The 24,777-nt window shown below is 49.8% G+C and overlaps 1 protein-coding gene across 2 annotated transcripts in view; it reads right to left on the reverse strand.

Annotated features, from left to right (window-relative positions):
* Lhx4 (LIM homeobox 4) overlaps nucleotides 1–24,777 on the reverse strand; it is a 43,338-nt gene that overhangs the window by 11,265 nt on the left and 7,296 nt on the right. For both annotated transcript variants that reach the window (XM_063239861.1, XM_063239860.1), the window contains exons 2-3: nucleotides 15,309–15,480; nucleotides 475–677 (exon numbers count right to left, since the gene is read on the reverse strand). In XM_063239861.1, the coding sequence (XP_063095931.1) occupies nucleotides 475–677; nucleotides 15,309–15,480 (375 nt within the window). The remainder of the gene's footprint in view (nucleotides 1–474; nucleotides 678–15,308; nucleotides 15,481–24,777) is intronic.

Below are 24,777 nucleotides of genomic sequence, written 5' to 3' on the forward strand. Positions count from 1 at the left end.
GGGTGACACAGGCCATGCTGGGCTCATTGCAGCTTTTGAGGCACGGAGGTGCTGAGGTAAATGTGCACCCCCACATGCAAAGCTTAGAAGTAGCCCCACAAGTCTACTGTGGACCGGTCTCCCAGCTAGCCCTAAGCACCCCCAACCCCAGGCAAAGAGCTACCAAGATGACAAGAAGGGCCCTAAGCTGCTCTAAACCCACCAGCTGACAAGGGAGACACACACACCAGAACCACAGCTTGATTAAAGCTTCAGTGTAGCAGCAAATGCTACACTGGTGGGCTGGGCGTGTTCAGAATTAACTCTAACCATGGTGCTCTGCAACAGCCTCCAGGGAAGCTGGGGAGCCAGGGTGTGACAGGGCCAGGGGACCAGGCTCAGAGGGAAAGGTAGGACTGTGAGGCAAGGGCACCAGGCTAGGGGCATGAGCTGGACAAAGGCCCAGAGGGGAGCCTGCAGGGCAGTGCTGCTTACCATTTTGCTTGGCCGTCTCGTAGTCTTCCTTGCACACGAGCCGCCCGTCCTCCATGAGGTAGAACTCGTCCCCTGTGGCCAGCTGCCGGTTGCAAATGATGCAGGCAAAGCAGTGCAGGTGGTAGACAAAGTCCTGGGCCTTGCGGACCACCTGGGTCGGAGGGATGCCCTGCTGGCAGGCTGTGCATTTTGTGCCAAAGCGTCTGTAGGGGCAGCAGAAAAGGATTAGGGGGGCGGGGGAGGCATCTTGAGTTTGGGGGCTTCCTTATCTTTATGGAGACATCTGGAGGACCAGGCTCTCCAGGAAGTGTGTATCAAGCACTCAGCAGCCCACCTCTTCACAGGAGGCCCTGTGTGGCCAGGGAACAATATGAATCTGCATTCCCACTGGTGATCTGGAGAAAACCCACTTCATCTGCAGAGGAGGTTCTCTCTCTCTGCCAATGCCAGCCACAGGAGCCCCTGCCCCTCTGTGCACAGCCCTGAGAGGCAGTGGTCCAAAGTGGGCCCAGGAAGCCACACTTTCAAACCCCAGAGACTCTCCAGGGCAGAGGGTATGTAGGGCTCAGTTTAGAAAATGCTGCTTCAGACTTCTCTCTGCTCTGTTCCTTTCTGGAGGGGCACCAAGGCAAGAGGAAGCCATGTACTGCTACGCCGCTGTGCCAGGGCTGGGCGGGAGGAGCAGCAGACACATTGGAAGAACCAACAGCAAGGTCCCTAAATCGATATACAGAGCCATGCCAACCATCAGAAAGCAAGATGGAGCCTGAGGCCCAGCAAAGACATGGGCAGTGGCCAGGGCGCCTGCCACAGGTGAGCCTTCCCCGCTCCAAGAAGGAGGCGGAGGGGCCGGGGAAGCAGGGGCAGAGTTTAAAACAGCAATCAACCTAATTATTCATGACACTTCACACAGCAGAACTTTATCTTCTTCAAGATGAAAGACTTCGCCTAATGGATCTGGGGAAGGTTTGATTTTAATGGTCCTTTTAACTAATGCTTATAGGCAGCCTGATTTCCCCTGAAAGGACAGTACATATTTCATCCACATTAATACCAAATAAATTAATTATGGTCATGGCTATCATGATGAATCCCAGATTAATGCAGAATGATGGGTCTCTTATGCAGTAATGATACCTGCTGAGGGGCTGCAAGCATCTGCAACAGGCATGGCGACTGCGGCTTCAGAGGCACCCCCACTCCACCCCAGCAACATGCAGTCCTGGACAGAAGTGGGGGTCGCTTAGAGAGCCGGGGGCATGTGTAGGGGACTGCTCTTCTGAGATTGGTACAAGAAGGTTATTGGGGTAAGAGGGGCTGAAACTTGGCTTGCGAGGGCCCCAGGCTTCTGAATTCCTGAGATGCCATTTAGTTTGGAGGTAGGGGCCCTGATCCAGGCCTCTCAGAGCCAGAATTGGAAGTGTCAGTCCTGAAATTCAGGGTGGGCTTTGTGACCTCTGCTAACCCACACGCACAATTGCTTGGAATTCTGGGTTTGGGGTCTGGGCTTTCCTAAGATTTTCAAAAGGATCTAGGAAACAGAAATGCAAGTATGTGTAAAAAATGAAATCATTGAATAAAGAATCCTGGTCTCCGAGGATATGCACAGAATGGCTCAGTCTGAGAGAGGACAGCAAGTAGATGGTGAGCTGTAGACTGTCCCGCCCCTCCCGGAACACAGGACAGAACCAGGCTTCTGCCACAAAGCAGTCTAACCACATTACCAGTCTTATAGGAAAGAGCCAGGCACCGCACTCTGTTCTCTTAGAACGTGTGTGTTTGGGGAACAAAGATAAAGTCTGTCTTGTGTTACTAGAGAGTACCAGTCCCAAGGCCTGAGGTTCTTATATCCCACTCCGGCCAATCCACAAAGCTGATGTTAAAGTGCAACATCGCTTCCACCACACTCAGCCCCTCCCAGGAAGTCATCTAAATCCAGACACTGGGTCCAAATCCTTTCCTGAAGAAGCTGGGGGCAGAGCTGGCTCCAGAGACGATCTGGACTCTCCCAAAGGCAAGCTCCTACCTTGGTGGCCCACACAATGCAGCAGAGACCTGAGGAGAAGGCTGAAGGGAGACCCCAGAACAGAGCAGGGGCCTCCAGCAGTCTCTCCCTCAAGAAGGCCACATCACTGTCACCTCTAAAAAGCAGGACGAGTTTTCAGTAACCAGAAGCCCAGTTGACACTACAGCACCAGAGACATGAAAGATAACAGGGGTATAAATTTAATCTACAGACCGACAGTGATTCATGCAAAAGGGTGGCAAGTGCACAAGAAAAATGAAAAATAAATGGACTTTCCCACCAGCATTTTTTAGCAATTGAAGCAATTTTCCTGATTGTGGGATTTATACAATGGTAAGTGGAAGTTGCTCCTCATTACCTTTTTCTCCTGGAGCACAGCCAATAGGACCCTTGCCGGGGAGCATCGTGTGCCCCGCTGGGCCTTCAGGGCTCCCTGGTCTGGCCCAGCCTCAGGAGTGACCCCACCCCACCTCTAATCAGAGCCAGTACATCAAAATAAGGTGCTGTCTGGTGTGTGCGAGTACACATGCACATGTGTGTGAACAACTCGGGGGCTGGGGCTGGGCGGTGTCAAAGACACTGTCCCTGAGTTTCCAATCTTAGCTCAGTTGAAGCCACAGATGAGAAAGGCCTGCAGGCCCCACAACTGTCCTGTGACAGGAAATCCCCAGGCCCAAGATGGTATAAAACAGTAAAACTGGCCACTACACAGAGAATCAGCAGTCTAACCATTCTGATCAAATCTGAAGGGCACTGGGCTTGAGAAACAGGGGCTGAAGCCTTCCAAGAGATGATCCGGGCATCACCCCCTCGATGCCATCACCAAGCACCCACTGTGTGCAGGGCCCACCTGGCTGCACCATGCCCACTGGCCTTGCTTTGCAAAAATACATTCTTGCTGGCTGGCCAGGACTCCAGGGACAGCAGCTGGAGCTGGTCCAAAATGAGAAGGAAAGCAAGGAAGAACTCACCAGGAACACCTGCAGTGCTGTTCTCCTGACCAGCACCACCAGAAATTCTCTCTTATCGTGCCCAGCACGCAGGAGGCAAGCCGCAAGTTGAATGAACGGTGAATGAGTAAACTGCTCCTTAAATCGCACGCGTGAGGAGTCAGGGAAGGCTCGGCCTCAGTGCCAGAATGGCAGCTCCTGTCTACAGCTTTTCTGAAAAGGGCGTGGAGCCCCAGGTTTAAGCAAGGCCCGAGTTTATAGAACACAAAACTGCCTCCCTCTGTGCTGCCATCCTCATATTCATCCCACAAAGCCTCTCAGGTAGCCACCCTGGGAAGGGAGCACCACAGATGAGAAACTAAAGCTCTGGGAGACGAGATGCTTTCTTGGCGGGGGCAGTGCTGGATTGGACCCAGCGCCTTCACACTGAGCTGCATCCCAGTGCATCTCCCTCTTTTTTCAAAACAAGGTCTCTCTAAGTTGCTAAGTAGGCTCAAACTTGTGGTGTTCCTGCCTCAGCCTCCCTATGTGGAGGAGAGGGGTGGGAAGTGCAAGGCATCACAGCCATCGCTCAGGGGCCACTTCAGGAGGGACCGAGCCTTCTGTCCTTCTGTCATGTCCTCTGCTGCAGTCTGACCTGAGCTCCTGTCTCTGTGCATCTGTTCACCCCTGTTGCTCCAGACAGGCGACCCAGGCCACTCACCAGCGCAGGGACAAACACGGGGGTGTCCGATGCCTGTGGAAAAGGCAAGAAGACCCTGCAAGCACAGAGCCTTCACATAAATCCCACAGCACATCTGGTATGTTCCTGAGTTTAAGTGCTGTCCTATGACCATGTTGTGGTTGCTGACCCATGACTAAAAAGGTCACCAAGCTCCCATACACCAAGTGCCTCCTGTGTGCCCTGCGCTGGGCCCAGTGCACAAGGATCCCACTGATCCTCATCTTCGGGCCCTTGGCTCCAACCCACACACTCTCCACAGCCACCTCAGCATCACCCCGTTCAATCCTTGGTCACTCCAGCTCCCGGCTCACCATCACTCCTGCGACAACCCTGGGCGACTTCAACATCACACAGACCATCCCCACCCTGCCCTCTCAGTTCTCTGACCTGTTCTCCTGAGGGACACACTCCTGCCCTTTAGCCAATGGGATTCCCAAGACCTTGTTGGCCCCAGTAACTTCTAAGCCTCCACGAGATCATCCAACCGTCCTGTGTGGGTCACCACTTCCTCTCTGGGCAGCACCCCCAATATGTCCTCCGGCATCCTGATTCCCGTGGCTCAGGGACCACACCTGCCACTTTGCCCACCACCATCCTCCACTCCCCTGGTGACCTGGCTCCTCCTCTTAGCCGGCACAGATCCTGTGTCTGTGACCTTCACTTTGCAGCCTCAGCTCTCCGGCAGTCTCAGCCCACTGCCTTCTCCACCCCTGTGCTGGTGTCTGAACACACTTGAGAATCACCACCTTGCTGGCCAGGTCCCCTTTACAATCTGTGTACCTCCAGAGGGCCCAGAAATCACAGACGGTTCCTTCTTCACCTCCCAGACCCTTCCCTCCAGCCCTCATCCTCGTTCTTAGCCCGTGGCCTCCTGATTCCTCCGCCCGAGGAGAACCGGGCAGCTCTGGCAAAGGGGCTGCTGTGCACTCCTGCCTGCGCACCTGTCACGATGGTAGCTGAGGGCCTGGCTCCCTGCAGGCAGACAGCCCGTCCTGCTCAGGGCTCACATCCCCCCGGCACAGAGCACCTGGTAACACCCTCCAGCAGCTGCCCTCTCCTCCCGCATCCCCTCTATGCACCCTTCCCACCTGCACACAGCAGGCTATTATCTCTGCATCCTTGACCCTAAAAACCCCTTCTCCTCACTTCCCATCTGCTACCCATTTCACCACTGCCTTTAGAACAGCGTCCTGGGAAGTCTCCAAGTGAGGCTGCCCGTGGCCCTACACCCAGCCCTCTCTTGAAAGGCCCACCCACCGTCCATGCTGTCACTAAGTCCAGGGTCAGCGCCCCCAGCCCCACCTTCCAGCAGGGCCCACCCCTCGCCAGAGCACTGACCTCACTCAGCCTCAGAATCCCGCTACCCGAGTGAGGCCCGCTCACCTCTTCTCTGCCTGCCCACTCCCGGGGCTCTCCTTCCACCTCCAGCCAGCAGGTCCCACTTCGGCGCCTTCCTGGGATGCCCAAGCCCAGCCCCTCATCTTGGCCCACTGTCTGCCCATCCCAGGTCGTGGCGATCTCAATTCTTCCAACTGCTCAGGCTGAGAGCCTTGGATACGCCTTCTGAACTGTCAGCAAATCCTGTTGATTGTCCCCAAATTATGTCAAGTGTCTTGACTGCTTCCCACATCTCCTCTGCTGCCTTCCTGGTTCAGCTAACCCCTGCCACACGGTCTCTCCTCCACATGGCGGCCCTGAGTCCCACCCTCTCACCCCAAACCCACAGCTCCCGCCATGTAGTATCAAAGTCCCTCTAGTAGCCTACAGGACCCTCCAGCATTCTGCACTTCCAAACTGCCTTACCTCACTGCCGCCACCACCCCTCCTGGCCACTCTGCCCCAGCGCACGGGCCTCCTCTGGCTCTGCTTCCCCTGCTGGGAACGCTCTCTCCCCAGAGGCCTGTGTGGCTCACACCTGTGTTCCTGCAGGTACCCCCTCAAGCGTCTCCTTCTCAGGGGGACATTCCCTGAGCACCCTCTTCCAGCCTTTCCTTTCCCTGCTGAGCATTTACTATTTGCTTACCGCCCCCCACCCCCCACCCCAAGACGGGCTCCTCGATCCCGCAAGGCCTTCATCACTTTTGCTTGGGGCTGAATCTAGAGCTTCCAGCAGCGCCTGCCCCTCCTGACCAGTGTTCAGGGAGTGGATGAGTGGCCATTCCTGGGGCATGAGCCACAGTCTTCCCACTTATAGAACAAAACAGGTTCCGAGAGGGTGGATGACCTGCCTGAGAACAGTGGAGCTGGGCATGAACCCAGAGCCCTTTCTGAGAGCAGAAAGGCAGTCGGTGGGGAGCTAGCAGGCCGTGTGGGAGCTGCCATGGAACCATGCTGTCCTGGGAAACAAAATACTGCATAACTTGGTTTTCTGCTTTAATCGCTCAGGGGTGATTTACTGCAGGCCATATATTTTTCCCCGGCTGACACTTCCCTACATGTATTTCTTTTATCTATCACCGCACTTGACAGGTAAGCTGCTGATATTTACTGTTACTGTATGTACTAATATTTCCAACATATATCACCACCCACTCTAAGGCCACTGCCATGTCATGGGCACATAAAGCTCTGCCCAAGTAGAGTCAGCCTTCTCCAGATGTGATCCCAGCCTACACCCCAGAATGCTGCAGCCTTGCAAGGAAACATGTCCCCATTCCCCCCAAGCCCTACTAAATGCACACAATCACACATGTGCCTCCCTGGCCTGCCAGAACTGCCCCACCATGACCTGCTTTTTATTTGGGTTTTTAATGTAATGTTTTAATATGATACAATGTTTACATAATATCTTTTTGAGATGATATTATATAAAGATATTATAGATGAGCCTCTGAACCATCCAGCTTTTTAATTTAACAGGTGAGGAAACTGGGACCCAGAGAGAGGCAATGACTCACCCAAGACCACACAGCTCAGTTAGTGGGAGAAATTAGAAACCTACTCTTGAGATAGGAAGAGCACAAATTGGAGTCCCATCTGGGCAACTTAGTAAAACCCTATTTCAAAATCAAAAAGGCAGGGCTGTGGATGTAGCTCAGCGGTACAAGCACCAGCGTGACAAACGCAAGGTCCTGAGCTTGACTCCAGGTACTGAAGATAAAATAACATAAACAACCAAAGAGGCTGGGAATGCAGCTCAGTGGCAGAGTACCTACGGGTTCAATTCCCAGGCCCAGAGTGACAGACAGGAGCAGGAGACTGTCCTTTCCTTGGCCACACATCCTCTCCATCCCTGCTGGGAGCAGATTTGGGACATATTAGGACCCATGTCCCTCTAGGAGCTCAGCTTAGTATCCTGCATTTCTGAAAACACACACCAAGTATGTAATAGGAAGCAGGTAATTTCATGTGAATTATCTCATTTCCACCACACAACAGCGCTTGTTGGTGGGTAGGTATTTATTCCTTCCCTTTCACAGACGGGGACAGGCCTGGAGCAGTCATCCAGCTGGCCCCAGCTTGCTCTCACCACCCCTGCACCTAAACTGCCCTCCTTCCTCCAGGCTACACAGCTTCTGCCAAGATGTCGTGCGGCTGTTACCAATACACCCTGAGCAGAAGACCCCCTGGATGTCTGTTTTAAAGCAGAAAAAGCCACCTCTGACTCCTGATTCTGGACCCAGAACCCACGCAGTGCACCAGCCCAGGGGCAGCCCTATGCAGTGTGCAGGGGCACTCTCAGAAGAATCCTGTTTAACTAAGACTTAGCTCGCCCTGAACATCTGCAGGCTGCTTGTTGAAAGCGAAGAGTCCCAAAGCTTCTTGAAACCTAGAGCCTTACTCTGTAGGGTAGCATGGCAGACACTGCCAGGCCATGCAAAGGACATTCGGGGGACAGAAGCCCCAGGCAGTCCTCCCAGTCTAACTGCTGTGCTCCCCTATAACACTGGTCTGTGGCTTCTTTCCAAAGTAGTCTTCCAAGGACATGGCAAGTTCTCCAGGGTCCAAAGTAACAAATCAGATGCTGGCTCTAACAGGCCCCCACTGTGACCTTGGCCAGAAAATCAGCAGAAGATAAAGTTGAGCCAGATCATGGGTCCTTGAGTGCTGAGCTTGGAAGTTTCAGCAGTGTGACCTGAGCCGGGCCTGGCAGGAAGGGACATCTGCATGGGGAGAGGGAGGGGGGCTGGCAGTCTGGAAGCCATCAGCCAGTTACAAAGGCTTTAGGAAAAGGGGCCAACAAGATGAAGGCAGCTGGGATGGACAGAGAGAGCTTTTTGGAGATCAGATCTCAGTGACCTGGCACCTAGACATCCAGGGGTTGGGGGTGAGGGAGAAAATGGGGCTGAGTCACCCATTACAAGGAGGCTTGCAGATGCTGGCTGGGGTGTTTGCCAAGGCTGAAAGAACACGGCTCACATCTTCCACTCCTATCTCACCAGGAACCCACCTGCCCAGGGTCCCGATTTCCACAGTGCTAAAGCCATCTGACACTGAGGCGGATCTGCAACTGTAGACCTGACAGTTTCCTCCATGCAGGGAAGTCCCCGAGAGGTGGTTTCCACAGATGTCAGGAGGCCTTCACTGCAGGCTGGCTGGGGAGGGTAGCCGAGCGCACAGCTGAACTGGTAGAGCTCAGGCTGGGCCGACAGATAATCCTGGACTCATCACTGCCTGATATATGGCTCCAGTCCCCAGGGGAAACTGCTGGGCTAAGTAATTGCTTCTGCCTTGATTACAGGCTGTCACAAATGACTGTGGGCCTGGTCCCACCAGTATGTTTGAATCTTACAAATGTCCACATGCCCAGCCACTATCTGGACCATCTGATCGTTACCTTAAAAGGTTTAATTTGCTTAGTGAGGGAATTAGACTATAAACTATTCAGAAATTATGGAAAGCCACACGTCAAAGAGACCCTCCCCCTTTGGGCTCCTTGGCATATTTTGCTAGAGCTGTGTGTGTGTATGTGTGGCCTCACAGCTGTACAGTTACACAAAATAAAAAGTGGCTCAGCAAAAGTCCAGCCCCAGACTGGACACACGGCCAGCAACCAACTGCAGAACTGCAGCAGCCTCTTCGGGAGCTGTAGGACACAGGACAGCAGAAGGCGGCCTCATGGCCACACAGAACAGGCTGGCCCCTCCTGCATGGAATAGGACCCTACTCTGTAGTGTGAAGGCCAAGTGAGGGGGTTACTGTCCCAGAGCTCTGGGCCATACCAGGAGCGGCAGCATCCTCAAGACAGAAAAACAGCTCTCCGACCCAGCCCCACCCAAACCACCACTCCTGCTGGCCCAGCCTCGCACCCTCCACAGGCCCCCGCCTGGCGGGAGACGCTGCCTAGCCCGACCCCTTCCCTCTTCTCTTCGCTACACAGAAGCTCTACTGCAACTCTGGTAGGACAGCTACTAATAAGCTAATAATAATAATATCACTAATAAGTGATAGCTACTAAGCTGTCTTCCTCCATCCTCATAGCAACTCCAGATTTTGACAGTTTTATTCCCATTTAAGAGATGGAAGAGTGAGGTTTTATGAGGCATGATGTCCCAAGTTCACCGTGTATGGATTCAGACCCAGCACCCTGCGTCTTATGAAGTCTATGCCCAGGTCAAGCCTGCCTTCCCTGAGTCAGCTGCACCCTACCACAGCCCGCATGAGGAAGACAGGTTCTGGGCACCAGACGGAATGGGGTGAGGGCAACAGTGAAGACCTGTGCACAGCCAGCAAAACCACCCTGCAGTGGCCAAACAGCGGCTGAGCTGAAACACGCTGTCCTGGACTGCAGGAATAAATCACGGCTGCTCCAAGGACGCTGCCTACCTGCCCTTGGCTGACAGCACCGAGATTGACTGCCTGGGGGAGGGCTGGCAAGCCAGTGTGAAGGGAACGGCTGCCCCACCCCCACCACGCAGCCCACAGCTCCCCACTCCACATCTCAGCCTCCATCTTGCCAGGGACCCCAGCTGGCACTCAGGGCATGGTGAGGGCCTCAGGGACAAGGAGTCAGCCTCAGGGAAGCACCATTTCCAACAGCAGGCTCCTGGGGCAGCGCACCCCAGAACGACGGAGATTCTGTCCCCCATGCCAAGTACAGACCTCTGGTGGCTCAGGGCATAGTCTGAGCTCCCCACAATGTACCTGAAGTCTTGAGCTTTACAGAAAACCTGTATAAACCATGTCCTCTCTCTGACTATAGTATATTTGTTGTACCATAGTAAACTGGGGTTCATTTCCCAAATTTTCACATAAATCAACATGGCTTGTCTGTCCTGTGGCATGTAGCCTCTGCCACCCTTCCACATGCCCTACTCATTTGCCAGGCCACCCCCACTCCATCTGAGGAACTCTAGGTGTCAGGGGCCACCTCCACAAGGAAGCTTTCAAATGGGGTATGGAGTTTAGAGACCAGGACAGGCCTAGCCCTGAGGGACTGGCTGACAGCCTCTTCCTCCAGGGAGCCGGCCATGGCCGTCACTGGGACAGATACACAGACACAGCCACATGACTCCACCACGCTTGTGCTGACATGTTCCACGCTACATCCCTCCTCACACTATAGGCCAGCACGTGCTCCTCTTCACACGGGGCAGGCCTGGCTGCTTGCTTGTCTGCTGATGAGCAGCTGATCCCAGACAAAATAGGAATTCAAGAAGCTCCACTTGGGTTCACCAATTCACTCTGCTGATACCAACTCTATTTTGTAAAGTGGTCCTGTGTGCCAGGTTTCCTCTGAAGCAGCTACTGTTAGAATTCCTATTTTTCCTGAAGATGACACTGAAGCTCAGAAATACTGATGAACTTACCTAAAGACAGGCACCCAGCTAGCCACTGATGAACCAGCACTTGAACCCAGCTCCTGAGCAGGGAACCCCTGTCTGGACTGCACAGGATAAGGAGTTAGGGAGCTGCCAAGTTCCTCAGAGGACCTAGCTGGTGAGGAGGAGGAGACCCTGACGCCTTGCTTCCAAAACCCTGCTCTCCTCAGGCCTCACCCTCTTTGCCAGGAGAAATGAGGCCCACAACATGCTGGACACATGGTCTAGAAATGAAGCATCTGTTGGCCCCTCAGCTCAGTTTCAAATTGTAACAGGCCTTGGAACATTGCTTGCAGAAGGATGAGCTCTCCTGATGTCCCCACTAGACCCTGAACAAATCAGCCCCATCATACTGTGTTAATCCACATACTACCTCTCCTTCTGAGCCTCAGAATTTTTTTTCATTTGGAAAAAGGAAGCCAAGAACCCAGGAAGCAAAACCAACAAATAACAGCAAAACTCGGTCAATTGCTGAGCAAGGCAAAATTCAACAGGCCTCAAAGACAAATACAACAACCACAGAGTACAACCTCCAGGCAATACTTCTTTCTTTGTTTGGGTATGTACCAACACTGCCCTCTGCTGTCTATCCTCAGTATTACCACGGCTCTCTGCTGAAGGTGAAGTCCTCACTCCTGGCTCCCTCAACCTCTCCCAATTGGAAATGTTACACACCTCCAGGGGGCGCTCTTCACACCACCATCTTAACGAGTAAAACAGAGAATTCAAATGGAAGATGCCCGGGGGTTGTGCAAAGCAGTGGCCCTGCCCCATGTCATGGATTACGTTGATCCAGGGACTTAGACGCACAGTGCCCAGGAAGTCCTGCACTGCTTTTGAACCGAGCTATGTGGCAGCTGACACATAGCGTCATTTTCTTTTTCCTATTTCTTCAAAGAGAATGGAGAAAGGATTCTCCAGGCTCTGACCTATGTCTTCCAAAACCCAAGGCCGAGAGCATCCTGAGGTCTGATTCAAATTCAAGTGCATGGCACCCGGTCTCTCTCAGGGTTGCCGCAGTTGTGATTTCTGCAGTCCAGTGCAAAGGGGTTCCCAACACTCCCTGCCCTCCAGCCCTCCTCACGTTCTCTCTGCACCCCCTCTACAAGTGTGCTGTCTGAAAGCAGTTGCAAGGTGACATTCAGTTAACCATAGGGGCACCGGGATGTTCCAAATGGGCAGCAGGTCCTAAAATCCCTGGAGATAGGAGGTGAAGCCACATCAACCCTGAACAACTTGCTCTCTCTCTGCCCTTACCTAGGACAGGACGCAGTGGGGATTCCCGTACCAAACAGCCAAAGTCCAAAGAGCTGAGTGGGACTGTAAACCCAAAAGCCCTCCCTGGAGACCTCGTTGTCTTCACCAATGGATTGGGCTTCCATTGGCAGGCAACAAAATCGCCTCAGGCATCTGACCCTCATCCTTCCACATAGCGCACAGTGCAGAGCCAATGGATTCAGCACCAGAGCTGTGGACAGCTCCCTACTCACCAACACTGACTTACAGGGCCAGGTGCTCAGGCAGGGGACAGAAAAATGAATAGTGTGCAGGCCATTTTCTCCAGCCAACAGATAATACAGATGCACGAGGAAAGAGCCACAGTAGCTCATACTGGGTCACCCAGGAGAGAACACAGAGGAGGTAAAGAAGCCAGGCTCTGAGCAGCCATGGAAGGATGGGCAGTCCTGGGGAAAGTAAGTACATCTGTCTCCAGAGGGGGAAGAGCCAGGGCTAGGGACTGAGGACAAGAAGAGCAAGGCACTGGGGCAGGGGCACTAGTATGGTTTGGGATGGACGTCCCTCGCAAAGCCTCATGTAGTCACAGGACTCTTTCAGAGGTGGCTGAATCTACAGTGTGTGGTGCTGGAATTAAATTAAGGACATGTGATTAGTGAGTCGGCGCAGCCCAATTCTGTCTTAGTTCCTTTCCTCATTGCTGAGACAGGCACCAAGGAAAACAGCGATCATGGAAGCCTGGGAGGAAGCATGGGGCAGGAGCTCATGGTGGCGCTAATGCAATCAGAATCGTCTGCAGGCCAAGGAACCCCAGGAGGGAGCTGGGGTGAGGGTCAGGGCCTGAGCAGTGAGGTGGGATGGCTCAGCTGGTGTCAAGGCTTGTGGGCCTCCAGGAAGTCAGCAAGGGGACTAGCCAGTGGGCTGCTGCTGAGCGAGGCCTGGGAAGGATCCATACAAGGGCCACCATGTCCGTATGGGGACCATGATGTGGGGAGGCCTAGGGGGCAGGTGTCAGGGAGCCAAACTGTTAGAGGGACTCTCAGTGTCATTCCCAGTCCCAATGCTATTTCCCTCCTCTGCCCACATTCTGGGACCCTCCTGGGTCTAGAGAGACCCCCCCCCAATTCTTATCACTACTGCTCCCACACCCAGCCCTATCCCTGCACAACTGCCACTCCCTCTCCACCTCATCCTTTCCTAAAATCAAAGCAAACAGCAGGGTCTAGAAACCAGGCAGAGCCCTGAGATCATGCTGAGGACTCTAGGACACTCTCTGGTAGGGACACTCAGAGCTCTCCCTGTACTCCATGGGCTGCCCTGTCCTCCCAGACTGGACCAGCCAGAATCCCTGTGGGCAATGGCAGCTGACCCAGGAACATCTCAAGGCCTACCCTACAAATGTCCCTAGACAGGCAAGAAAATGTGGCCTCTTACCTCAGTACTGGAGCTCTGTGAAGGGACAGGGACACACTGGAGGACGGTGCCCTGACAACAGAAGCAAGTATCCCAACCCCTGTCCTACTTAGGTGCACATGTATGTCCCTGTGGAAGTTACCCCATGTGGGGGCCTGTAAGGGCTGCCATGGTGCTTGGCAGTGGGTGGCACAGTAAGCTAGAAGCAAACTCTTGTCACCCACCGAGAAAAGATGTGCATGAAAGGAAGGGTGAGAGTCAGAGGTGGAGAAAGCAAAAGGAAGATTTAGAGAATGGGGAGCAGAACACAGAAAGCTCAGGAGAGTCAGGTTCCACCCCATCATTTGAACCATCCTGGACTTGCTGGGTGTGCCCCGGTTAGCTACTGCCCTGCCCTCCAGTAGAGCACACATGCACAGACATGAACGTACACACATGCACACACGCATGCACACACGCACATACACATGAACACACACGCATACACAAGGAGAGAGGTGTACGTAATTGAGCAAAGTGTAACAATAACATGGAGCACAATCTTCTGAACACAGCTGGGGGTGGCCTCTGTGGTCACCAGGTTCTTCTACAACAAGCTCTTCAACTCACATCCCGCGGAAGAAGTTTGAGAATTCTCAGAAACTGACATCGCATACTCCCTGCTGCTGATCCTTTGGGAAGGGCGAGAGAAACCGTGTCCTGTATGTTGACCCTGGCTTCTCAGCATCCTCCTCCCCAGCCCCAAGCACATCAAGGGGTGGGAGGCGGCACCTCTTCAGGCCTGCCCACTTCACTGAATGCTTCAGGCCTTGGTGAGCTCCCCACCCACTCCCCTGGGCCACAGGGCTGGTGTGACCGGGCACAATGCCACTGACTGGGACTCCCCACTTGCCCCACACTCTTGGCTTAGCTGTGGCCAGCTGCTCTGTGCTGGCTAAGGCACTGGCCTCCATAACATCCTAGGAGAGAAGCCCAAACTAAGTGGTGCAGGCAAGAAATTCTAGGAGGTCCCCTTACACTGACCCCAAAGCCCAGGACCATCCTAAGAGACAGTACTTAGGTGACAGATACTTGCCTAAGAACATTATACAAGCTGACCTAGTAGTCCAAGCTCATAACAACTCTATTAGGTGAGGACTATGATTAAGAGGCCCATTTTAAAGATAGACAAATGGAAGCACAGAAAAGTTAAGTAATCACCAAGAGCACACAGCCAAACAGTGGATTTACATCCAGGGGGCTCTAAATCATCACACAAAAAGGCATCTTCATGCTGTTTCCGTGTAAAGGAATGTTACATAGTGGGCCAGGTTTGACTGCTACCAGGAACTCTCCCAGGTCTCTGGGCCCTCGAAGCAGTCCTGAGAACATAGCTGTGGAGGCTCCCCGAGGGGTGAGAGATGAACTTAAAGCACTGCTGTGAAAGTCTCTGGAGGACCCCGAGACTCCAATTCATCAAGCAGAAAGAGCAATTCTAGGGCTGGGGATATAGCCCAATGGCATGGTCCTGAGTTCAATTCCCAGTTCAAAAAGAAAAGAAAAAAAGAAAGCAATTCTGGGAGAAGCCCTCGGTAAGCTGCCCTAGCAAGCTTGGTACTCACCTTTTGCCACTCCCCATCCCATGTCCCCTGCAGAGCTCAGGAAGGGACCTCAGTGCAAAGCATCCTTTTACCGCCAGGGTTCACCCCACCCCCTAGAGGGGCCCAGCGCCCATCCCCACTCACTTGAAGAAGTCCTCCTTGCAGTAGACGCTCCCTGCCCTGGAGAAGCACCTGTCGGCCAGCTGCATCTGGCAGTCTGCACACTTGAGGCAGGAGCTGTGCCAGTGTCTGTCCAGCACCTTCAGGATGAACTTGTCCAGGATATGCTGGTTGCAACCAGCGCACTGGGGGATCTCTGTGGGGAGAGGAGAGAGGCAGTGTGAGCCCCCTGCACAGCCTGCTAACCAGACCAGGCTCGGGACCCGCCTTCCCTGTAGTGGGAACAAGCATGACCCAATCCCCAGGGCTCTGCATTTTCAGGACTGAGTAGAAACTGTACAAATATGTCAGCCCCAAGTGAACTGCCTAGCCACAGATGGAGAAGACATCTGGCCTGAAAAGTGAATAATTTGGGGAGAGAAATGGCTGGAGACCAAGGTCCAAGGCTGAGGGTGCTCCTGAAGAGGGATCTCAGTATTTCCTTGAATGTCAACAGGTAGCATGGACTGGCTCCTTCAATAATCCTTCCTCAGCTGGGTGGGTAAGCACACGCCTGTGATCCCAGTGCTCAGCAGGCTGAGGCAGCAGGATCACCAAGAGTTTGAGGCCAACCTAGGCTACATAGTGACATCAAGGCCAGCCTGAACCACATGATGAAACCCTATCTCAAAAAACAAAACGAAAAATAAATCTTTCTTGATATTCCTTTTGGACCACAGACAAGAAAGTTAGATGTTGATTTCCCAGATTCCCTTGTAGTTCAGGTCCTAAATGTGATGCTCTTAGGAAGCCCTGCAATCAAGGCAAGCAGGCTAAAGGAAGAGCGGGTCCTTTTTGTGCTGGTTTAGATCATGGCAGAAGCAGGATAAAGCCTCATCCTGACTTAGCTCTGTTGATGTAAAAGTTACTTAACACTGTACCTGATAATGGATCATTCTCCACTTCAATAGTGAAAGCAGATTCTTTGGTCATTGAAAGATTCAAAATCTACAAAACAGTCAGCTTTCTATGATTGGTGAATAATAACAGAGCTGCTAGCCATTCTTCCCTGTTCCCCACCACCACCAAGTGGGAGGTAATAAATACTAAGCCCAAAATCGTCAAAGTGCAAACAGTAGGCCTCCTATCATACCCTCTAACACAGCCTCTGTACTAAACAGTGTCTGGGAGACTGAGGCAAGAGGATCTTGAGTTCCACATCAGCCTGGAAAATCTAGTGACCTAGCAACTCTCAGCCTCAAAATAAATAAAAAAGGGCCGGGGATGTAGCTCAGTGTGAAGACCCGAGATCCAACCCCCAGTACCACCACCACAATGGAGTACTTCTGCCAGCTGTCCGTCTGCATCATTCCCACTAAGAGAGGGTCCTACGGAGCAGGAGCGACATTTCCTCCTCACCTGACATGCAAGGGTAACTCAGAGGATGTTAATCAGTGGATAACAGCTGACTGAGTCCTCACTAAGAAGCTCACTTAAAAACAGTTTCTCCTACTCACACATCAACAAAAGTACTAAAACCTAATCTCCCAGGAATCACACATTTCTCCATTTATATTGTGTTTCTGGCTGGCATATCAGTCCTAAAATGTTAGCATGACATAATTATCCTCAAAGCTCTAGGGAAACAAACACATCAAAATCTATAGAGAAAAAAATGTTCTCACTTGAATTTAAACTTACAAATAGGCTATGGGGCTGCTTACTAAACATTATCAATAGCCCAATAGACACAAGTGCTCACCTTTGACCCTGCTGAGACCCGGCTCAGCACCACCAGCACTGCCTGGAAGTTGGACCCAGGAGCCACTGCCTGGTCTCACACCCTTTTCCCAGGACTACACTACAAGTCACACTAAAGCAGATACATGCAAGCCTGGACACTGGCTGACTGTCCCCACTCACATGGGAATTCTTTTCTATTTCAAGAGGTTTCCTTGAGAAAGAAATTTTTCAACTAATCAGTATTTCTCAAGTTATGAGGTGTCCAGCAAAATGCTAAGTTCATGGAGGTCACAAGAATGTTCATTTAAAAAGAGGGTAGGAAGGGCGGACTGCCTGGGTCTGAATTCTGGCTCTGCTTTTTCATTTTGGGCAAGTCATTTGGCTTATTTCCCTTTTAGCTGCTCACTTGCAAAAAGATGAAGATGCTAATCTTGGCTCATAGGTATACAGTAAAGAGCAAATGAACCAAGACATGAAAAATTCTTGGTAAACTCCAGTATACAGCAGATACTCCACACAGGCTCCCTATGGTTAGGAGACACGAATATCTGCAAGATGGGTGAAAGGCACTCCTATACCCAGGCCTTATCCAACTGAGCCTTCATAAGAATCCCCATCCCACACTTGGTGAGGCATACCTGTAATCCCAGAACTCTGGGAAGCTGAGGTAATAGGACCACAAATTCAAATCCCACCTAGACAACTTAGCAAAACCCTGCCTCAAAATAAAAGCTAAAACAAAATGGACTGGGGATGTAGCTCAGTGTAAAGGCCTTAAGTTCAATTCTTCCAGTAAAGCCAGGCGGGGTTCAGAGAATGGTTTACAAGAATATGTGTATCTGCCTCCAGCAGCCACAGCCCTGGCCTCTCTGCAGGAACTGCTAGGGACTGCCTCCCTGGAGCTGGAGGGAAGGTCTGGATAGATTGGTGGCACTTAAACTGCCTGAGACAGACAGTGAGGAGGCTCCAGGACAAGTCCAGTCTCCAGCAGGGGACAGCAGGGACAACTCAGGTCAAGAGCACCCCAAAGGGAAGCATGGGTTCCTGTTGGAGCTGCAGCACTGCAGGCTGCTGAGCACAAGGACTGCTCGAGGAAGGAGGAGTGGGGGGTTGTCCTGGCTTTATCCTCAGGAGAGGTCAAGCAGACCTAGTCAGGAGGTGCTCCCAGATCAGGGGGTAAGGAACGGACAAAAAGGTCCAGGCTGGCCTGCATGTGTGAACAAGGCCAGTCACACACAGGTCACCATGCAGCACCAAGTGCTACTTGAACCCAGAAAGGTAGCTGTGCGCACCCACAGTTAGACACTGCCGGGCACTGCCTTCTTATGGGTGCTGAATGCCACATCAGGGGCTTCTCTGTGCAAAGAAAGGAGGTAGACGTGGCCCTGGGGTCGGCCAATTACCCTTTTGTGGACCTGTGGAGCCACCCTGGCTGGCCCAGGAGGCAGAGGCAGAAACAGGTGGGTCACCTCCCACAAGTTCCTGGCCCCTGGGTAAACAAGGGCTGCAGTCCCACCTCCTTGTTGTTTGGCCTGTGCTCGGGGAAGGATGAGGCTCTATTTCTTCTCCCAGCCACAAATGCATGGGATGAGGGCGAGGATGTGCGCCCATAAAATTTATTTCAAGCAAGGTATCAACTGGGAGACTTAATATGATGATATTCAAAAGAGAATACATTAGGTGTAATGTATGCAGCAGGCGGGGAGGTCCAGATCGTGAGCCAGACAACATTGCCTTGAAGAACAGTAAAGGCAGACAAGTCTACGGGCACCCCCTCCCCCCAGGAGGGCTCCTCACCAAGCCATTGGGACTAAGCTGGGCTTTCCCTTGGGTCTGGCACACATGGAAGGGCTAGGAAGGAGGGTGCCTTCAAAGTTAAAAAAATAATAAAAGCCTTTCCCACTGTACGCCACTATCGATTGAGACAAGAGTCCAAAAGGGAATTTTTTGAAGGAAAGATAATTTAGAAATGGTATAAAAGAGGCAAAATATGCAAGAATAGTGAAGCCGGGCAACCAGAACCTACTGTCAACTATGCTAGGGCTTGAAGGTATACTAGCTCATGGATTCACACACCTCAGTGAGGAAATATCATCATCCCCACTTCACAGATGAGGAACCTGAGCACGGAGGAGCCGGGCAGGTGTGTTCAAGGTGGAGGAACTGGGGTGTGAGCTAGCAGCCTGAACCAATGCTTCCCTGAGCACTCAATGCACCTGAGTCATCACACTGCCTGGCCGGACGCTGACATCTTAGAGAGGGGAAATGGAAGCTGACAGTCTCAGAGCTGCTCTGTGCACTCCCTAGCCAGGGAAATGTTTGAGGCATAAACTTAGATTACCTGCATAGAAAATGCATGTGTCTTATGGGACACACACCTAATGCCCAGAGGAGGGCTGGCAGTAGGAAGCCCCTATCCACCAGCTCCCTCCCTACCTGCAAGGTGCCCCCTTGTTGATGGCATCTGTCAGGCTCAGGCCTCCGTCCTTGCCCATGGAGGGACAGAGACTTGTAAAACTCAAGCCTCATATCTCAGGCTACGAGGCCTCCATGTGATTACTGGGAAATGTACACTACCGAGAAATTTTTCAGAACAACGGCATAAGCCTTTTTTGTGCTATAAAAAAAATTCTTATTATTATTACGTTACAACTTGGAGACCTAAAACAGAGGTTATATAGGTTTAATATCAGAAATGAAGTTTAACCAAAATTCCCAAGGGACAAAACTTCCAAATCCTTAGTAAACTCAACTCATTTCATGCAATATTTAGTGCCATGAAATCTTACTTTTAAAACTGGAATGTAGGGCCAGGGATTAAGCTCAGTGGCTCAAGCACTTGCCTGGTAAGCATGAGGTTGTGAGTTCCCACTACCCAAAAAATAAATAAATAAAATTGGAATTTATGCAGATCCTTGGAGTAGCTAAAGATAGAACTTGATATATAAACTCAGTCTCCTATATGAGCAGCCATTTCATTTAAAATTGAAGTTTTTATTTTAGCTGTACATGAGTTTTGTGGTGACATTGTCACCTGGAGATCTGCAGATGAAAAACTCAGGCATGAAAAGACAGTGTCCCCCAGAATAGCCAAGGAGTTGACAGAGATGCTGAACCAACTGTACAATACTCTCCCGGTCAGCAGGGCCCATCCACCCGAGCCTCCCCCCCCCCATGTCCTACATGGCCCAAGACATAGACCTAAGCCCACACACAAGCCACTCTTGGTTTCCATGTAACCCTCACATACACACAGACATATATGCACAGTCACACATACAGACACATCTATACACATAGAGGGACACACATAACCACAAAGATGCACCCTGAGACCCATACATTCATACACACACAAACCTTACCCAGCTTGACCAGTCAGGAGGAAAAATCAATCGAGGCAGAGATGTAGTCTCAGAGCTGCTCCATGGGCCATGACTAGAACTATCCTGGCCACAAAGGCACACACACATACCGTGCTTATATACACAGAGACATGCTCATGCATATTTAAAATGCTCAAAGAAAAACACATTAGTAGGGGCTGGGGATTTAGCTCAGCGGCATAAGCACCTGCCTTGCAAGCAGGCAGTCATGAGTTTGATCCCTGGTACCGATTTAAAAAAAAAAAAAAAAAAAAAAAAAAAAAAAAAAAAAACCACATTAGTACACATGCATATCTGCTCACAAGTACAAAGCCCACACAGAGAGACACACATACACACAAACACAAACACAGGTGCACACACCCTCATCCATGGACTGAGGCACTGCTACTCTGGCAAAGCCACTCCCCAGTCAAGCTCCACGGAAAAAGGAAGCCAACCAGAACAAGGGAGCTGTCCCACCCTGAAGCTTCAGGGAGAGTGGCCAGGGAGTGACTCCGAAAGCTAGGGGAAGTAGAGGCATTTTTTCAAATACTTGCTGAAGAGAGCTTAAAAACAATGAGTTAATTTGAAAGTTTTCAGTTCCATGTAGGGTTTAGAACTTCAGTCTTTAGGACTGCCAGGTTGTTTAGATGGGAGAAAAACTTTCATTCAGTCCTTGAATCTTGGGTAAATTAGCAAACCTCTTCAAGCCGTGGTTTTCTTATCTTTCATGTCTATAAAATGAGGATAACACTGGTCTGTTATCTCTGTGTTGTGATCACATCAGCAGTGAGTGTACAACACCCAGCTCCTCAGCTCCACTGTCCAATGGTTAGCTCCCTTCTCCGCGGTCAGTCGCTAATTTGTATGGAAATTACTCCATATTTCATTACTTCTAAAAATATAGGCTATCTCCCTCATCCCAACAAAACACTCAAAACTCTCCTCACCCTCTTAAATCTAAAATACATAATTGTGCATCCTTTTTTAACTAATATCATCCTAGAAGATGAGCAGCAGGTAATGTGCCCCTGGGGGTCTCTTTGGAATAAGTAAAGCTGACAGATTTCTCCCGGCTGAAGGAAACTTTACCAGACCTTGGGGCCCTCCCACATGTGAATGGTGAAAACAAAGTAGCTAAAGCCACTAACTGCCTAACATCAGTCACCTTTGCTATCACACATCCAGGTAAATGTAGATTGGCTTCAATTTAACAGTGGAGGCTCCTACATTTTTTAAAGAAACACCTACAGATCCAAAGGGAAGATGGTGATTTCTTATAGGCTACAGAATGGTTACAGACCTTTCAACAGCAGCCACAATCTGCCTCTTCATCAGAGAAGCTTCTAAACCCAAAAACTTGCTCTCAAAGCACCTGAGGTATTGCAACAGGGGCACACTGGGCTTCTCTTTCAGAATTGCCCATTTTAAAATCCAAATTCCTTCATTAGAAGTTTCAGACAGCTGGGAAGCAGAAGAGATTAAGAAGCCTGGCGTGGTCTGTGGCCCTGAATTACCCACCCCTCTTAATGAGATATCTAATAAGCGTTGGGCATTTTTACTCCCCAGTCACGTTTCTTCATTTCCAAGAAACTGTTCTCAAGGAACCAGGGGCCATCATGAAACATCTCACAGAGTCTGTGTTTATTTGACAGATTTTTAATTTTTTTAAAAAACTGTGTCTTCTATCTCCTTGATAGAAGAGTGGAGTGGAGAAAATCCGCTAAAGAGCTACACTCAGATCCAACACACCTAACAATGATTTCTAAAATGTATTTAAGAAAGTCAACATTTCAGGGAAAATGAATCATAACTTCAGGTATCTCCACTGGAATCACGTTGCTGGTGCATTACTTTAATGTTTTAAAAATGAGTTTATTTTATAGGGATAGGAATAATGCTCATAAGCGACCTGGGAGTCACGATTTTTTAAAACTATCTTTTAGAGGATTTTGGGGGGTTTTATTTAGTTTTGTTTTGTTTTGGTTAGGTTAGGTTTGGTTATTCATAATTTGACTTCACAATATAATGCTTAGAACAACATTTTTCTTACAGTTTTCAGAAAAGGAGCCAGGGTTCCCTCTTGGCTGACTCCACAATATTCCTGTTCATTGTCCTTAAGACACCAGGGAGTCTGTTGCATCTATAAAATGGGAACTGTGACCTTGGTCTCTGAGTACCTGAAAATCACCAGCACTCTAAACCCCACCAGGAATTTTGAAATCTGCATGCTCATTTAGTTTCCCAGGCCCTGTGTGGATGCTGTCTACCTGTGAAGCTTACAAGAATAAGAGCTTCCTTAATTGTGGGCACACAGTTGGGGGCTGAATTGGGGCTAGAACCTTTTTCTTCAGAATGGTTTCCAGAGCCCACTGAAGATTACCATCAGTGCTTATCAAAGCCATCTCTCTCTCCTCTCTCTCTCTCTCTCTCTCTCTCTCTCTCTCTCTCTCTCTCTCTCTGGGACTTTTCCCTCCAAATTCATTTTAGGTGACTTTTTTAGGTAAATAGTTTTGTTTTGTTTTGCTTTGCTTTGAGCTCTGTCTTAATTAGCATTCAGCTGATGTGTGTTTCCCCAAACAATTTTATTTAAGTTTCTTTACTATCTATAAAGACAATATAGGGAGAAGCCAAAAAAAAAAAAAAAAAAAAAAAAAAAGCTTTAAGGAAACTATTTTCTGGAGTTTCTCATTTTTTTTGTAAAGAGGCAAAAACCGGCAGACTTTGCTGCCTGCCACCTCCAAACCCTCCTCACTGTTCCTGAGAGTGAAAGCGAAAGCTGGATTTTAAAAGGCAAATTAGGGAAACACTCAGCAAGGGGCTCATGGTTTGTTTGGAATGATTTTAATTCTGAAGTGTATTAGTGATCTAGGACCACAGGACTTAGGGTCACACCTGCCTACACCACATCTGCCTAAAGGCACACTTGTGTTTTGAACTATCCCAGGTGAGGCATTAGAAGAGATGTATAGTGAGCTAAAATTAAAGTTTCGTTACTGGATAAGTATTTCAAAAATAAAACTTTCCAATTCAAAAATGTCATCATCATGACTGACAATAAAATCCCATTTTCTGGCACAGCTCCCTCTTAAATCAACTGACATTAACCAGCACCTTGTACGCAGGAGAAGCCAAAGACAGCTTCACCTGACAAAGCACGACCGCGTGTGTGGTGCTGCCCCTCCCTCCCTGGCTCTTTATTTGTTACTAAAGACAGCTCATTTTTATTTAATAATCCATAGTTTCTTTTAAAAACTATAACGTAATTTTCTAAAATGTCTTATAAAATCTCTCTTAAGCTATTTTCATAAAGTAAGAATATCCTCCTAAACACAGTGGCAGCACAGCATTCCAATATCAGTACTTTAAAACTCAAGGGGGAAGGTGCACTGAACACTGTGATATTTCATGACGCTGACAGCAGCTCTAAGCAGAGAGAGCTGGGCCGGCAACAAAAAATATTGGAGAAAGTGTATTTTTAAAAGCTGGTATCACAGTTGAGGAGAATTATATTCTCTATCATAATTATACCCACTTAAATGCTTAAAAACACATCAATCTACAAGCACCTTGTTATTTAATGTCTAGTTTTTCTTGGTTTGTCTTGAAAAATGCCTGGCAAACAGAAGAAAATCTTTCTTGTCTCAGAATTAATGACACTTTCATCTGTCCTTTCATTTCCTTTCCGGAATCCTTCCCAAAATATGTTATACTTGTTTTACTTTGAAATCCTCCTTTACTCTTTTTCATCTTAGATAGCTCAAAAATAGTAACCTCTTCAATAACAGCTCATTCCAAAGTGTTCTGGGGCTAATTTTGAAGTTAACATTTTAAGGCTGTAATATGGATAATATTTTAATAGGAAGAATCTGGTAGCCAATGAAATAAACAATATCAATATGTATTTGAAGGGAGAGGATTATCTTCCAGATGATATATGTCCACGAATTAGTATGCTTCAGCTAAGATATTGAGTATTCTCAGTAATTGTAAATAAGGCAGAAAATTATACTAAATAAATCCATGAGAATGTGAGGAAATGCTGTAGACACATCTCTATTTCCACTCCATTTTCACATTTAATCATTGCTAAATCTCCATGATGTATTTTTCTGATGTCTCATTCCATAGCAATATTCCATATGTTTGGCAACCTCTCCCTCATAAGAAGAAACTTACAATTAATTTGGCTGCAAGTTTTATCTCTATTGAACTATTCCCAGAACCAGTCCCTTAACCCCCACCATTATAATTAAAGCAAATGATACTTTAAAGGCATTTGGGGGTGAGGTACCACAATAAAACATCTGTGGCTAGACCCGGACAGACAAAGTAAAGGCATAGAGAATCAGAGGGAAAAAAACCCACTAAAACCACACCAGACATCAGAACTCACTTCCCAG

This window comes from Cavia porcellus, unplaced genomic scaffold (assembly GCF_034190915.1).
Source record: "Cavia porcellus strain 051 isolate PalLab524CR breed Dunkin Hartley unplaced genomic scaffold, mCavPor4.1 scaffold_29, whole genome shotgun sequence".
Classification (NCBI taxonomy): Eukaryota; Metazoa; Chordata; class Mammalia; order Rodentia; family Caviidae; genus Cavia; species Cavia porcellus.